The sequence below is a fragment of the Rhipicephalus microplus genome, chromosome 1 (genome assembly GCF_043290135.1).
Source record: "Rhipicephalus microplus isolate Deutch F79 chromosome 1, USDA_Rmic, whole genome shotgun sequence".
Classification (NCBI taxonomy): domain Eukaryota; kingdom Metazoa; phylum Arthropoda; class Arachnida; order Ixodida; family Ixodidae; genus Rhipicephalus; species Rhipicephalus microplus.
The window spans coordinates 233,070,419-233,084,379 of NC_134700.1; the positions used below are offsets into that span (position 1 = coordinate 233,070,419).

The window sequence follows — 13,961 nt, forward strand, 5'->3', positions numbered from 1 at the left end:
TGAGAAAAGAGCGGATACTTCGGTAGTGATACTGGCAGTGATACTGGTAGTGATACTTCGTATCAATATATATAAACGAATGAATAAAGAGGAGGAAGCGGCTGAATGTATTTATTACCTTGAGTGGAATCGCCACTACAGGAAGCACGTATATAGCATTCGCTGTTGTGCATCCGCTTACTCGCATGAATAGTTAGCGTCCGTTGTGTTTCGATCGATAACCTAACTGTGTTGGTGAGTTTATTTACGTGACATTTACTACGCAAATTTTAGCTCACGCAGCGCCACGAAGTACGTTTGGATAGAGGACTATAGCGCTGGCCATGTTGTGCTCCAGCACCCTCCTGTGACCCGGAACTTAGGAGGCGTCCTGTTTAAAAAATGGTTCATTTTATCGCTGAGCAATATTTTAACGCAGCGCCTGCAGCCTTATCTGCGTCAGAACGCGAACAGGAACTATCGCCAACTGATTTGCTAAGCTGGTATGTAATACAGTTTTAGTTCCGGGGACTCCAAGCCGGTTGCGTGCTCTCGCGTTCCTTTCTACTTCGAGCCGCACCCGTGGAAAATACGAAGGAACGCAAGGTACGCAAGCCGCTTTGGGGCCCCAGCACGGAAACTCTCTATAGTTTCACCCCTTAACCTGTATGCTTTTCTTTCTTGCGGTCCACCCGTTTTGTTTAAAACAGTTTAGGGGCGGCGTTGTCGTCATCTCGACATAACGTATGTGGGCTTACCCGCGTTGTATGCAAAACATTAAACGTTATTTGCGCCCCCTAACAAGCCTGGGGAAGTGGGGATCGCAGTAATTCAGGGCTTTAGACTGCATGGCTGTGCGCAGCATTCTGACTGCCCTGCTGCGCACCTCTATGCTTAACCCCGATTCATCCGATGCGATTTTCGCCTTACAGCAACCGCGATTCCCGTTGCTCTCTGGCTATTAGATAGATCTGACGCCTGTGGTGCGATTTTGTCATAACGAATTAGCAAAGGATTTGTATAAGCGGGTAAGGAACACGATGGAATGTGTGAATGGTGCTCCAAACATGAGACAGACAGAGAGAGAGAGAGAGAGACGTGGAGAGAGATGGAGCGTTCCTCGTCCAACACTGCATGATTAAGGTCCCTAGATGAAACAAGTTTTCAAGGTAGCGACACCTTTCCCTTTCCTCTTCGCCTATGTTCCTGAAGCGCCCCCTATAGAAGGATTAAAACTTTCATCCAAAAGCGAATGTTTGGGTTCCGTTACTACGGTGAATAGATGTAAATGAAACAAAATGGAACGAAATAAGATGTAGAATAAACAGTTACATTTATGAACATAAACGGCACAACACAAGAGCAAGCGGGATGTGCGTTACTCAACCGGCAACGTTGTGCAGTTCTATACTTTACACCACTAGCCATGCATCTCGCATAGTACATTTTAGTTCCACGGCCGCGGTATTTCGTCCAGTTCTAACTATTCCACTTCTCCGATTGTGTTTTGTTCGTGCTGTGACACAGTGAACGTGCTTCTTGCTGGATCCTGTAAGTGGCCGCAGGGCGTGACGTTGTGACGATTGATTACAACCGGCTTGTGCACACGCAAGAAAAAAAAACTACGACCAGACTGGTACGAACACTCGTCCAGCAGCACTGCGATGACGTTTTTTTTTTTAAATGGGCCCATTTGGACAATTGTGATGCCAAGTGATTCTGATGCGGTGCTGGGAAGTTCCTGAAAAGTGGGAGTTCTACTGGTGAGGTGTCTCGAAGCAGCGCGTTTCGTCTCAAGCGGGAACTGGTCAAGAGTGAAATGTTTCTGAAGGTGCGTTGATTACAACCTACAGGTGCTCTGTATACGTGCATACCCACATGTATTTGTACCAACTGGCATGCACTAGACACGCATTAGACGCGCGCCTAGCGTTTCAATAAAAACCGACAAGTGAACTCGCTTCGCAGATCCGCGTCGACATACGTTGACGGAGTTGCACGAAAGCATTCGCGTGAAATGGTTCATAGTTGCACTTCATGGTGCGCTTCATCTCGGAAAGCACGAGGTAAGTTGAAGAAAGCGAAACCATTTTCTGTTGTTTACGGCAACGCAGCATTGCTGAAAGACGCAGATGTTGCATTGAACCAGCATGGCGAAATGATCTTGGTCGACTTAGCGCACACCGAAACGCTCCTCCTCTTCAGTTTATGTTCTGGCTACGATTTTGTCTTTGGTCACGGCGAGAATCCGGCTGGAGCCATATGCGCATGCGTACTCGTTTTGAACCTTTTGCATAATAATAAATAACACCACCAGCCATTTGCAAGATCACGTGCAAGTAATGCACCAATTACAGACGCGGATGGCAGAGAAAAAGAGGAGTAATCGAGAGAGTGAGGAGGACGGCTCGAGAACAATGAGTGACGCTACCTTGTTTCATCTAGGGACCTTATACATGATATTGCGTCGGAGGTGACACAGATCGCGAAAGTGCAAAACAGCAACGATGTCAAGATGAGTGACATGGCAATGGAAAAACTATCGGCGAGATTCATTTGTCGAGACAGTTCGTTGACTTGGACAGTTCGCAGCTGCAGCTCATGGAGACCAATTCTCAGTAAAAACTAAGCATACAACACGGGATGATTTACTATCTGGTATGCTTGAAGAGAGTTATCAAGCAGGATTGACAAAAAGCAGATAAAATGCCGCAGGGAAATTTCCGGCGCTTCCTATGGGAGCCTGATTTGTGCGGGCTTGTCGGTCGCTCGAACTTCCAAGCTCAAGATCGTAAAGTGATTTTTTTTCGGCTATTTTCATTCCTTTGCGTCAATGCTGTTATCAGCTTGGCTCATTTACTTTTAAAGGTAACTTGTTCAATGCCGCATGCCCATGAAAGTAAAATATCGCTCAGAAGCTCTCTGACAGGCTCGGCCACAGTTACAGTAGCGGGTTGTCATGAATAGAAGCTAGCAAACATTTATGACAAAACAAACGAGCTTCTAGTGACTCACTTGGTTGCTTCCTGCCAATCAAATGTCAATTTAGTCCGACAACGTTTTTATCTGTACACTTCTTTGATATATATTGGCAAATGCGGATTGACTAGCTGAAATGTGGACAGTGACACGAAAGCATGAGCTACATAGGGTCACTGAAAGCATTTTAAGAGATGCTACAACTTTCACCCGACAAGCCTTGATCCCATAGACCGAACTACGTGTGTGGCTCGACGTGTAAAATGTCCGCATGTCCGCGAAGTGGCACCTGACTCCCAAAAGCGCTAGCATGCACGGCATTCGAGGTATCGTGAGGCGGCACATTTGAGCTGGCCAGTAATACCCGGTAAACGGAGTGACAAGAAAACAACTAACCAACGACACACTGCGGTTCTCTTGTATGAAAATGCTCTTCGATTACCGGGTCTACTATTCGTGATCATTATTATATAGTATGCGGCCCAGCGCCAACGACCATGCACCGTTCGATAACGCTCTCAAGGCCTTCAAGCCAGCCCGCAGTAAAGCCGGTCGACGCGGGTAGTGCGGCAAACTCAGTCTTATTTCCAACCGGTGGCCAGACAAATCGGCATCCGTAATCACTGACGCGGGTCTCGGAAAGGTCATGGCGGGCCTCCGCACCGCTTTGCATTCGTCTTCTTGGCGCCCTGTACCGCGCGCAGCTAAGGTCCCTGGATCCTTGCACGCAGCGTATCCCTTCGCCGCTTCCACTGCGCGCACTGTACACACGAAGAGGCTTGAAGATGGAACGCTCAGCGGCGAGCGGCTGAAGAGTACGGCGTTTGTTCCCAGAGGCCACGCTTGATAAAGCGTTCCGGAAAGCACTGTACTTTAGCACCTGGGTAAGACCGAATCAATTTGTTATAACTGTGCCGAGTTCGTGGAGAAATTTCCGCAAAAACTGAAGCTTAGATGAGCAACTGCGCTGGCATTTCGCCGTGCGTGCCACGATACTTGAACGTAACGGTTTTAAACAGAACGTTTCTAAGTGGGCTATATAAAAAGTGATCTGTCGTGTAGTGTTCAGACGGTCTTGAACTTTAGGAGAAATCGAGAATTAGGCATCGAGTGACATACTTTTCTTGAAATAGAGAGGGGGGGGAGAAAGACAGGAAGTGGCTGGGGAGAGAAGGTGCTACTATATTCAGTCCACCAGGAAACACGTATCAGCGCCCCGTTTAACCAAGACCCACCACTCATAACACTTAATATATTATGCCAATAGAGAATAGGAGAAATTCTCCGGGCATGCTTATTTATGCCTCTATATTTTTTTTTCTATTCCTTTACGAAATTCCGACCTAGGCGATGTCTGTAACCCGAAATATATTACCGATATATACATAGTCACCACAATAGATGGTCATCTCGAGCCCAGGCTGCTTTGTGTGCTTGAATTACAAGCTGCATGGTTCAGTTTTTCGAAAGTAAGATAACGCTGTACATGCCTGCATTCTATCCTAAGACTCCCGTTTTCTCTTCGTCTTGATTTCATGTATCTTATGGGGATTCTTATGCATAAACACACACACAGAGAGACTGTCACTGTGACTGTTGGTTTGAGTAGGTATCAGCCAATCGTTCTGCCATAACAAGTTTCATTGAAAACTGCTTGACATTGGTGCACAGTGGTAATGAAAAAAAAATGCTTTGTTGAAAATCTGAAATCGGAACTATGTGAAAATATGTAAACCGTTTTTGATTTTCTATACTCGGTCATTATTTACTGTTTTATTTTATCGCTTGTGCAAGGCGTATGTTGCAGCTGCAGGCATATGTACACTTGTTATCAGTCTTCTTTTCTCTCTTTTGCTCTTTAATGCGGTGGTGTTGCAGTGTGTAAGAGGGGCACCGCGCATAAGCGTTACTCTATTGCAACAAGTCAGACAACATTTATGTCAATTTTACGAACTGAACCAAATACGAATATATGACGCCGAATATAACATATTTTCAGTCTGTAAATGGACGTAAAATAGCATATTCGCGCGGGTCTAGTTTTGTAAACAAGCGTATCTTCCGTGCAATGAAACATGCATTGTACGCCGTTCTCAATTTCACGTTCGGACAACTTACGAGCTTAACAATGGTAACCAACTGTTTTTTCCTAATGCACCTCACAACATCAATAACACTTATTGAAGAATGAAATAACATCTTGAAGGCTGCACGTCGAGTGTTTACTAAGAGATAGAAAAGTGGCACTACAGCACTTTAAATTGTTTTGTAAACATGAAGTGAAGGGTGAAATGTAAGACTAGATCGACTTTGAATATAAGCTACCAGAAATTAGGGCATTTGTAGTTTTTTTTTAATTATTGAGTGAAAGTTATCTGCCCCGTGCGTTCCCTGTATGACCAGTTCGTCTACGTAACAAACGCAGCTATCCCGCAATAAAACCATTCAGCACAGTCCTCAAATACATCACTCTGTCTTTCATAAGACTACAGTAAATATTTTTTATCCGTTATACTAGAAAAAACAAATGTACGATAATTTTACGATTTTACGAATACACCTTAATATACGATTTCGAATATCTTAGTATATCTAAAAAGTTGTCGAATGTTAACTTGCGAAATAATGGGCGAATAGCGAGTTTACTGACGTAATTGTTGTTTTCGGCACACGCTCAAGAATTATTGGAGAGAAGAACAGGCGCTAAATTTACAAAGCTCTTCGTTCGTGCTCTCCGCCGCTGGCTGCTAACGTTCTTTAAGGATACGTCCAGCATCTGGGTTGGGTGAACATTCTTGTTACGTACAATGCTAGCTTAAGACGTCGTGTGTGTGTGTGTGTGTGTGTGTGTGTGTGTGTGTGTGTGTGTGTGTGTGTGTGTGTGTGTGTGTGTGTGTGTGTGTGTGTGTGTGTGTGTGTGTGTGTGTGTGTGCGTGCGTGCGCGCGCGCGCGCGCGCGCGCGCGCGCGACACCATATTGACGCAAAACACCTGAGTGACGTCCCAACTTTCGCTGCCATTTGTTAATAACGGCACTAATTATTCCCACGCCTGTACGAAGCCCCGCGCATTCGTCGCTGCCTTCAGTGAAACTCGAGACACTTCTCATTCGCCCGAAACAAAAGGACCCGCAACTGTCTCTTCTTGTGTGTACCTCGAGCTCGGACTCACGATCTCGCCGCTTTTGTCCGTGCCTTATCCGCTGCTTGCGACCGCTTCCTCGTTCTTCTTCTTCTTCTTTGTCACCGACGTTTATTTAAAGCTCCGTCGCGAAAGTCAAAAGACGACGCCACGCACGCCTCACGCCATATAGAACCGCCTCGGAGATGCCCGTCAGGTGTCTCTCCTTCCTCGTGCGCGACTCGCGTTTTTGTTGTTGGTCTCTCGTCGCGCTGTGCCTGCACGTCTCCGGACGCTTGCGACACGATGCAAGCGGTGCATCTCGCGCACAGAAGCTTCCCTCTTAGATTCTCCCCGCACGCGCTAAGACTGCCAAAGCGACTCCGTGGGATGCATTCAGAGTGTCCTCGGTAAGTCGGCCCATGTAAAGCGAATATCGATGGAGCACAGACGCACTGTCACACTCAGTCCCCATTTGCGGCTGACCATGATTGCGCAGAAACCCTCGTTCAACACAGAGTACAAACCCGATGCAGACTATGCAGTCGCGACTGTACGCGTCTGTAGAAGTGCGTACTTTCGTCACACTCAGCCAGTATGCTTTACGAGCACGGCTTTCTGGTTAACCTCCCTGCCTTTCCTTGCATCTTTATCTCTCTCTCTCTCTTTCCAAAGTAGTTTTCTCTGATATAGGTATTTTAAATAAGGCGATGCTAATTCTATGCAGGGCTATTTGCCTCTGTTCGTTACAGTGAGCACAACCGCGAAGTTTCTTTCAATTTCCCTGTTCCCCAGAGTAGGATAGAAAGATAGTAAGCTATGCTTGTCCCTCTCGTTAACCTATCTGCTCTTCGATTTCTGTCTAAAGAAAACTTCATCGTTGTACGCAGTGGCCATCGCTCCACGGGACGGCTTTAAGCTCTCCCATAGTAGAGTACCCTGTACTCTAAATCGTTGCCCACTTTTTCTAACCCCTCCCCCCACCCCCGCCTCATGAAATGTAAGGCCCAAGGGACGGCCTATTGCTCTCCCATAGTCTGGGGGGGGGGGGTTAGAAAAAGTGGGTAACGATTTAGAGTACAGGGTACTCTACTATGGGAGAGCTTAAAGCCGTCCCAGGGCTATGCCAGAAAACACGGAGTACCGAATTCTCGAAATCGTTAAATACTTATTCCAAACGCACAAAACCTATTCCCCTCAAGAGTGAGGCCCACGGGACGCCTTTGTGTTCTCCATTAGCAGATTACCTAGTACTCTAAATATTTAACCACTTTTTTCTGCACAAAGTACCGAGTACTCTAAATCGGTAAGTTTTTTTCTAAACACACATGTTTCTTTATAATTTGCAAAATTGTCGGGTTCATTTAACTGAAAGCAATCGTGATTCGCACTGCGAATATTGATAGTATTCTTGTTGTAATAAGTTTATACATACAAAACTATGGTTTAGTAAGCAAGCTTTAAACACTTAACCACGCCCCGCCGCGGTGGCCTATAGTGGCTAAGGTACTCGACTGCTGACCCGCAGGTCGCGGGATCGAATCCCGGCTGCGGGGGCTGCATTTCCGATGGAGGCGGAATTGCTGTATGCCCGTGTGCTCCGATTTGGGTGCACGTTAAAGAACCCCAGGTGGTCGAAATTTCCGGAGCCCTTCACTATACGGCGTCTCTCATAATCATATGGTGGTTTTGGGACGTTAAACCCCACATATCAATCCTCATTAAACAGTTAACCACATTTTTTTTAAACTAAAAACGTCGATGTAGATGACGTCGACATCACGGGGCATGCCCAGTTCTCCTTCTTTGTTTACCGAGCGAAACACGGCATGGATAATCCGGCTCAAAACAAGGACTGAGCACGGAAGAGGCAAGCACTACGTGAAAAATGTCGCCGGCTGCTGCGCGAACAAAGCGATTGATTTATGAGTTCTGATACATGTGTCACCGTGTTGAGCGAAGGCCCCCCTTCGTTCTGTTAGGTTGCTATTTTGCCAAGCCCGATAACAATATATGTTGCACAAAGTTAAAATTACAGTTTTGTGTTATCACCTTAATTCGGTGTCACAAGAGTGACCAGCAAGCAGTCATTGTATTTCAAGTATGCGAAAGCATCGTCCTTCAAATGGCACAAGCATTATCGGCGGCTATGTTATCTTTGCTCTAATAAGTACATGAGCTTAGTCATGAAAATAAACTCAATGTAGACAACTATCTTGCCTCACTGCCGCAATACTATCTTTACAACAGTTCATAAAAGCCAGATACAGTCACGTCTTTGCGCACCAGTTTGGTCGCATGACCTATCAGGTAATTTTGAATAAATGCTATAAATGAATAGTTTGTTTGCTTTGAGGCACCAATTAATTTGAGATCTTTCGTTAACATCTACTTTCGTAGAAATTACGACACTTTTTTTTTCTTACAGATACCACAATGCAGCCCGCCACTAACCGGGAACGCAAAATTATTAAGGGCGTACTTTAGCCGCTAGGCAACGCAATGTGGACACTGTTATGAACTAGTGATGGACGAAATTTTATAGAGTTTATTAATGACACGGCATGTACTCATGCGATCATCTATTCATGTATGAATGCTGCATTGGCATATGTAGACTTTTTCAGTGCAGGAATGCGAAGATTATGATTATTCGTTACAGACTGTTTTTGAGAATTCCACGTGTAGATTTATTTTTTTTTCTCTCGCCAATATACGTAACAAAATAATTCTGAACCAGTTCCGACGACACAGTGCACTGCTTAGGAATGCGTGCAACGCTTTATAGTAAACAACAAAAAAGGGGAAAAAGGATTGTTCAATTTCTTTTCTGCTTGTCTTTTCTTAGCACGCATTAAACTATTATGCCTCGCAGGAAACAGCAGCCACCTCGTTTCAAAAGACGTCCGGCTCCGTTTGTATACCGCAAAGAGATGCACGCGGGCGCGTTGGTACGGCGCGCATTCAGGTATGGCACGGCACATAGCGCGCACGCGTTGATCGGAACAAGAAGGGTAGGCCGACTTCGGCGACACCAAGCAGAGCTGCATACCCAGTGCGCCTCTTGATCGGCTCGAAGATAACGGAGACGGGCCAGTCCTTTTGCACGCTCGACCACGGACGAGGAACGAAAACACACAACACCAGCACTTGCCTTCGCAGCAGCGGCGACGTTCTGAAATCCAAGCCGATTCACAACGAGAGCAGACGACACACTGGCCCACGCGCTCCACTGCTCCACGCGCCGCGCGCAAGCGACGCAACAGCGGTGGCGCTGAAGTAGATTTTCCGCTTCTTTTCTCTCGTCTCTTTCTCCCAGTCTCTCTTCTCCTTGCTCTCTTTCTCCTCTCTCTAACCCTCTTCCTTTCCTCGTCGTTCCACATGTACGTTTGCGCCCGGTTCTCTCTGTCACGTAACAAGTATTACGCATCGATTCGTTTGGCTGACAGACTCAGTAAGAGGACTCCTTCGCGTCAGTTACCTCATCCCTTTAGAGGGTTATAGGCCCGTACACGAAGCTTAACCTTTTACTTGCCAATGTTCCAAAATTGGAACATGCGAAACCTAATTTTTTATTTCCTCTCCAGTGTATCGCATATTAAAATTTTATGTTTACGCATACTCATTGATGCTTGTGAAAAACGTAGCAGTTTTAATTTCTATTATGAACCTGCGGAGAATCATTAGATAAATTTTAAAAAACAGGCATATTTTGCGCTCCTTGACCACCAGATGTTTGTTGCATTATTCCGCAGGAAAAAGTAATGTTGCAGTGAGCAAAGCAGAACTAAAATATTGGCAAATAGTTCGGGATTACGCGGCAATACAATAAAAAAATAACAAAGACAATCTAGTTTTCAGCTTGAGAGCTCTGTGCGGATGTTCCTTTTTTGGAACATTGGCGTTTCACAGTGTCAAACGCATCGTAGACGAGCATGAGCGTTTCGCCTTGTTCTTTTTCTTTTTTTGCCTTGTCGATGGCGCCCGCTGGGCGGCACTTGGCAGAAACTTGAACATAAGCTTTCCTGGGCGTCATTTTGAGTTTGCCAGACACGTGGAAAGAGCGGCATTGAACTACAGTGCCTAGCTGCATCAATCCCTGTGAATATAAGTAGAAAACTACCTTGCGGCTGGTTTTATTTTTGTAGTACTGTGCTTTACACCGCAATAACTTTCGTTGTAGGTCATGGCACAACGCTTCTTGACTTTGGAGGCAGCAATTGACCTTTTGTTCAGCCTTCCAGATGACGAACGCGAAGGTGCGTCTGTATGCTAATTGCCGCCTGTTCAAGATGGCAATATTACTGACGAGGAGCACGTGAACGAAAACGACTTTTCTGAAGTTGTTCCTGATGATGTTTGTGGGCACGTTGAAGTTATGCAGTGCAGGGATGAAGACGTTGATTCGCCTTCTGCATGTTCGAGTCCTGAGCCACGACGAAAGAAACCAGCGGGGCGGCAATTCACTGCTGGAAAAGCACGCAAAGCTTCAACGAACGCTCGGAAAACAAATACTCCAAAGCACTCCCATACACCAGTATGGGGTGACCATGCCACGTTTGACAAAACACTTCCCAGCGAGAGTCGTCAGTTATTGCTAGAGGCATGATTTGATATGTGGGGTTTAACGTCCCAAAACCACTATATGATTATGAGAGACGCCGTAGTGGAGGGCTCCGGAAATTTAGACCACCTGGGGTTCTTTAACGTGCACCCAAATCTGAGTACACGGGCCTACAACATTTCCGCCTCCATCAGAAATGCAGCCGCCGCAGCCGGGATACGAACCCGCGCCCTGCGGGTCAGCAGCCGAGTACCTTAGCCACTAGACCACCGCGGCGGGGCTATTGCTAGAGGCATTTCCTGATCTTGCAAACATGAGCCCATTTATGCAGTTCAGCAAATTTATTTCTCCGGAGTATCCTTGTTCACTGGCTGAACTAACTGCAAGATACGCCCTTCAAAAGAGGGAGGAGGTGGACGTCACAGGAGCGGACATAGGTCAGTTTTTCGGCATCTTACTTTTCAGCTCGTACCACTCCGTTACGTCTGAGGACTCATATTGGAGCACTGCAGAAGATCTTTGTCGGCCTATAGTCGCGACAGTGATGGCCCGCAATAGGTTCCGGCAGCTGAAAAAGTTCTTTCATGTTGTTGACAACACTCAGTTGAAAGCAGGCGAAAAAATGGGCAGACTTCAGCCGTTTTACGACGAAATCTTCAAATGTTTCCGCCAGTTTAGAGTGTTCAAAGAAAGGCTCAGAATCGACGAGTCAATGGTGCCCTATTATGGCCACCACTCGTGCAAAAGGTTCATTCGCGGTAAACCATTTCGATTTGGGTACAAAATGTGAATGATGTGCTCTTCGAAGGGGTACCCCTATGCGATAGAAATATATTGAGAGAAGAACGAGAAGGACGACAAGACACCTCTCGGGACCAGGGTTGTTAGCAATATGGTATCGGTCCTGGAAGCGCCTAAACATCACAAAGTCTACTTTGACAACTTCACTTCTCACGGCCTCTTTACGAAACTGGCTGACAAGAGTATTCGAGCGACAGGGGCTGTGCGAGATACAAGAACCGGTGGTTGTCCACTGAAGAGCTTGAAAAGCATCGAAAAGGAAGAAAGAGGATCTTTCCACTACAAGTGTGACGGGGCAGTCTGCGCATGCAGGTGGAATGACAATGCAGTCGTCACAGTTTCTTCTAACCACCACAGCCACGAGCCTGTTGGAAGTGCGAAACGCTCCTCACGACGCTCAAACAAAAAAGTGGACTTTCTTCAACCATAATTGATCAGAAAATACAATGAGGGCAGGGGCGGAGTAGTTGTGATAGACCGCCTCCTCGGAAGCTATCGACCGAGACTGAGGAGCAAGAAATGGTGGTGGAACCTTTCCAGCAATGGTTTGAACATGGCTGTCGTCGCAGGATGGCTCCTCCACTGCGAGCTTCACAAGGGTAGTGATGCCGCCGTGACGCACATCGCCTTTCGGTGGGACGTCACCATGTCCTTGCTGCAGCTCAAGCAGAAACTCACTGTAAGACCTGGACCCCGGGTTCATCCGAGACATGAGGACAGAAAAACTGATGGCCACTACATCATCTCAACGACTCGGGGAAGGGGCACGGAATGCAAGAAGAATACAACGAATCAGTGCCAGCAGTGCAAAAAGCGGCTACACAAGAAAGGCTTTGCCGCTTACCACGGTTTGTGATTTGCTCACTGTAGTACAGCCAGTAGTATGAAAGAAGAAATTTTCAGAAAGTGTTGTTATACATATTTATACTTTTCACAGACATCGTATGACGCTAAATATTATTCCTCAGTTATCCTGAATAAGGAAACCCTACTGAAAAGTCAATAAAAGTTGTTCCAGAGAAATGTGTGTTTTGCATATGGGAAATGCCATTGTTCCAAAATTGGAACATGCGAAAAAACATGCTTAGTCATTGTGAATGTGGCTGTATTTTTGATCATAGTTAATTTAGAAGGTCAATGCAAATTAGCAACATAAATTTTAGTTTTTTTCCTACTGCTTCATAGTGCGGCATTTAAAAGGTTAACTACCGCTGCAATCACGCCGCTTTTTCAAGGTCGTAAACGTACGTAGTCCTTCGTTGAAGAACAGTATCGTAATCGCCACGATCTGGTACCACGTGCTTGGCAACCGTTCGAACACCAAATACTGCATTGGCTTTCGCAAAGTTCCTATTTCTAGCCTTCCGTTGCACTTTATTTATTTATTTATTTATTTATTTATTTCATCTTGTCGTCGTCGTTGTCGTGTTTCTTGTTGAAAGCTTTAAATTTATGAATTGATGTACGAAAATAAAAGACATGGAAAGGTAGGCTACGGTATTGTCGGCTATCCCATTAACATGACAGCTGTATTGAGAAAGCACGTGTTGTCGTTGTTGTTGTTGTGGTTGTTGTTGTTGTTGATGTTGTATGCTTTCCAGCCTCCTGCTTAACGCTCACCTGTTGTCTCTTATTTTGTACGAATATCGTAATTCTTACTAGTAGACTCTTCGAGGGTAGCAAAACAACGAAACAGCCGCGTGTATATTGAGGTGTAATAGGAATATTTACGATTCAGTCACGTTGCGTGCCGATCACTGGTTTCGCGAAGCCGTCTGACTGGAGAGATTAGGGTTAAGAAAAGGGAGCATGCACGACCACCGAGTGGAGTTTAAAAATTCTAACAAGCAAGTGACGTTTCGGCGCTCGCACGGAAGCCTCTTTCACTGCACGAAACAGAACACGACAGTAGGAGGCGGTCCATGGCCGACTTCTAGTCTTCACAGCGGGGCGCTCTTGCAAAACGGCACAGACAGTCGCTTTTGCTTATTTTTTTATTTGTCATTCTTTTGTGGTTGTTTTGGCTTTAACACTAAGTTATTGTAAAGTGCTGGTCTCATCGTTGAAAAACTCGTTTTTTTCCCCCTAACTTCGTTTAAACGTAGGGGAAAAGAAACGTGGTAGAAAACGTACTATCCCGGAAAACGTATAATCCCAATACCTAAAACATCGTAGACTTTCCCTCGATGACGATGTCGCTAATGATGGAACCAAGCAGTCGTATAAAGCGGGAACGTGTCAGCGAGGTTCTACCGCGTATCACTTTATTTATTTTTCTTACCTTAAATGCTCCTTGCAAGGTATTACACAAAAGGTGGATGAATGTATGGATAGACGAAAGAACTTTATCAATGTCCAATAAGTCGTGCTAGTCTCCTAGCCCGAAGCGGACCGCTTTCACGTTGGGACTGAAAGACAAAGCTTTTCAGCCACTTCGCGGACCCGTTCGACTGCCCATATTTCTCTCTCTAATGTAGAAGTGCGTAAAACTGCATCCCGCCGTTCCTGAGTATTTTACT

At 45.8% G+C, this 13,961-nt stretch overlaps 2 protein-coding genes across 4 annotated transcripts in view; one reads left to right on the forward strand and one right to left on the reverse strand.

Annotated features, from left to right (window-relative positions):
* Nucleotides 1–13,961, reverse strand: part of LOC142761647 (myosin-IIIb-like) — a 410,699-nt gene that overhangs the window by 156,547 nt on the left and 240,191 nt on the right. Inside the window, exon 1 of one of the 3 annotated variants that reach the window (XM_075891602.1) lies at nt 9,232–9,340. The exons of 1 other annotated variant lie outside the window; for it this stretch is intronic. The gene's annotated coding sequence lies outside the window, so the exon portion shown is untranslated. Of the gene's footprint in view, nt 1–9,129; nt 9,341–13,961 lie in introns of those variants that run through there. One more of the 3 variants, XM_075891601.1, reaches the window with a different exon arrangement.
* Nucleotides 11,996–12,298, forward strand: LOC142767069 (uncharacterized). Its single transcript, XM_075868285.1, has one exon. The coding sequence runs from the start codon at nt 11,996–11,998 to the stop codon at nt 12,296–12,298; it is 303 nt and encodes a 100-aa protein (XP_075724400.1).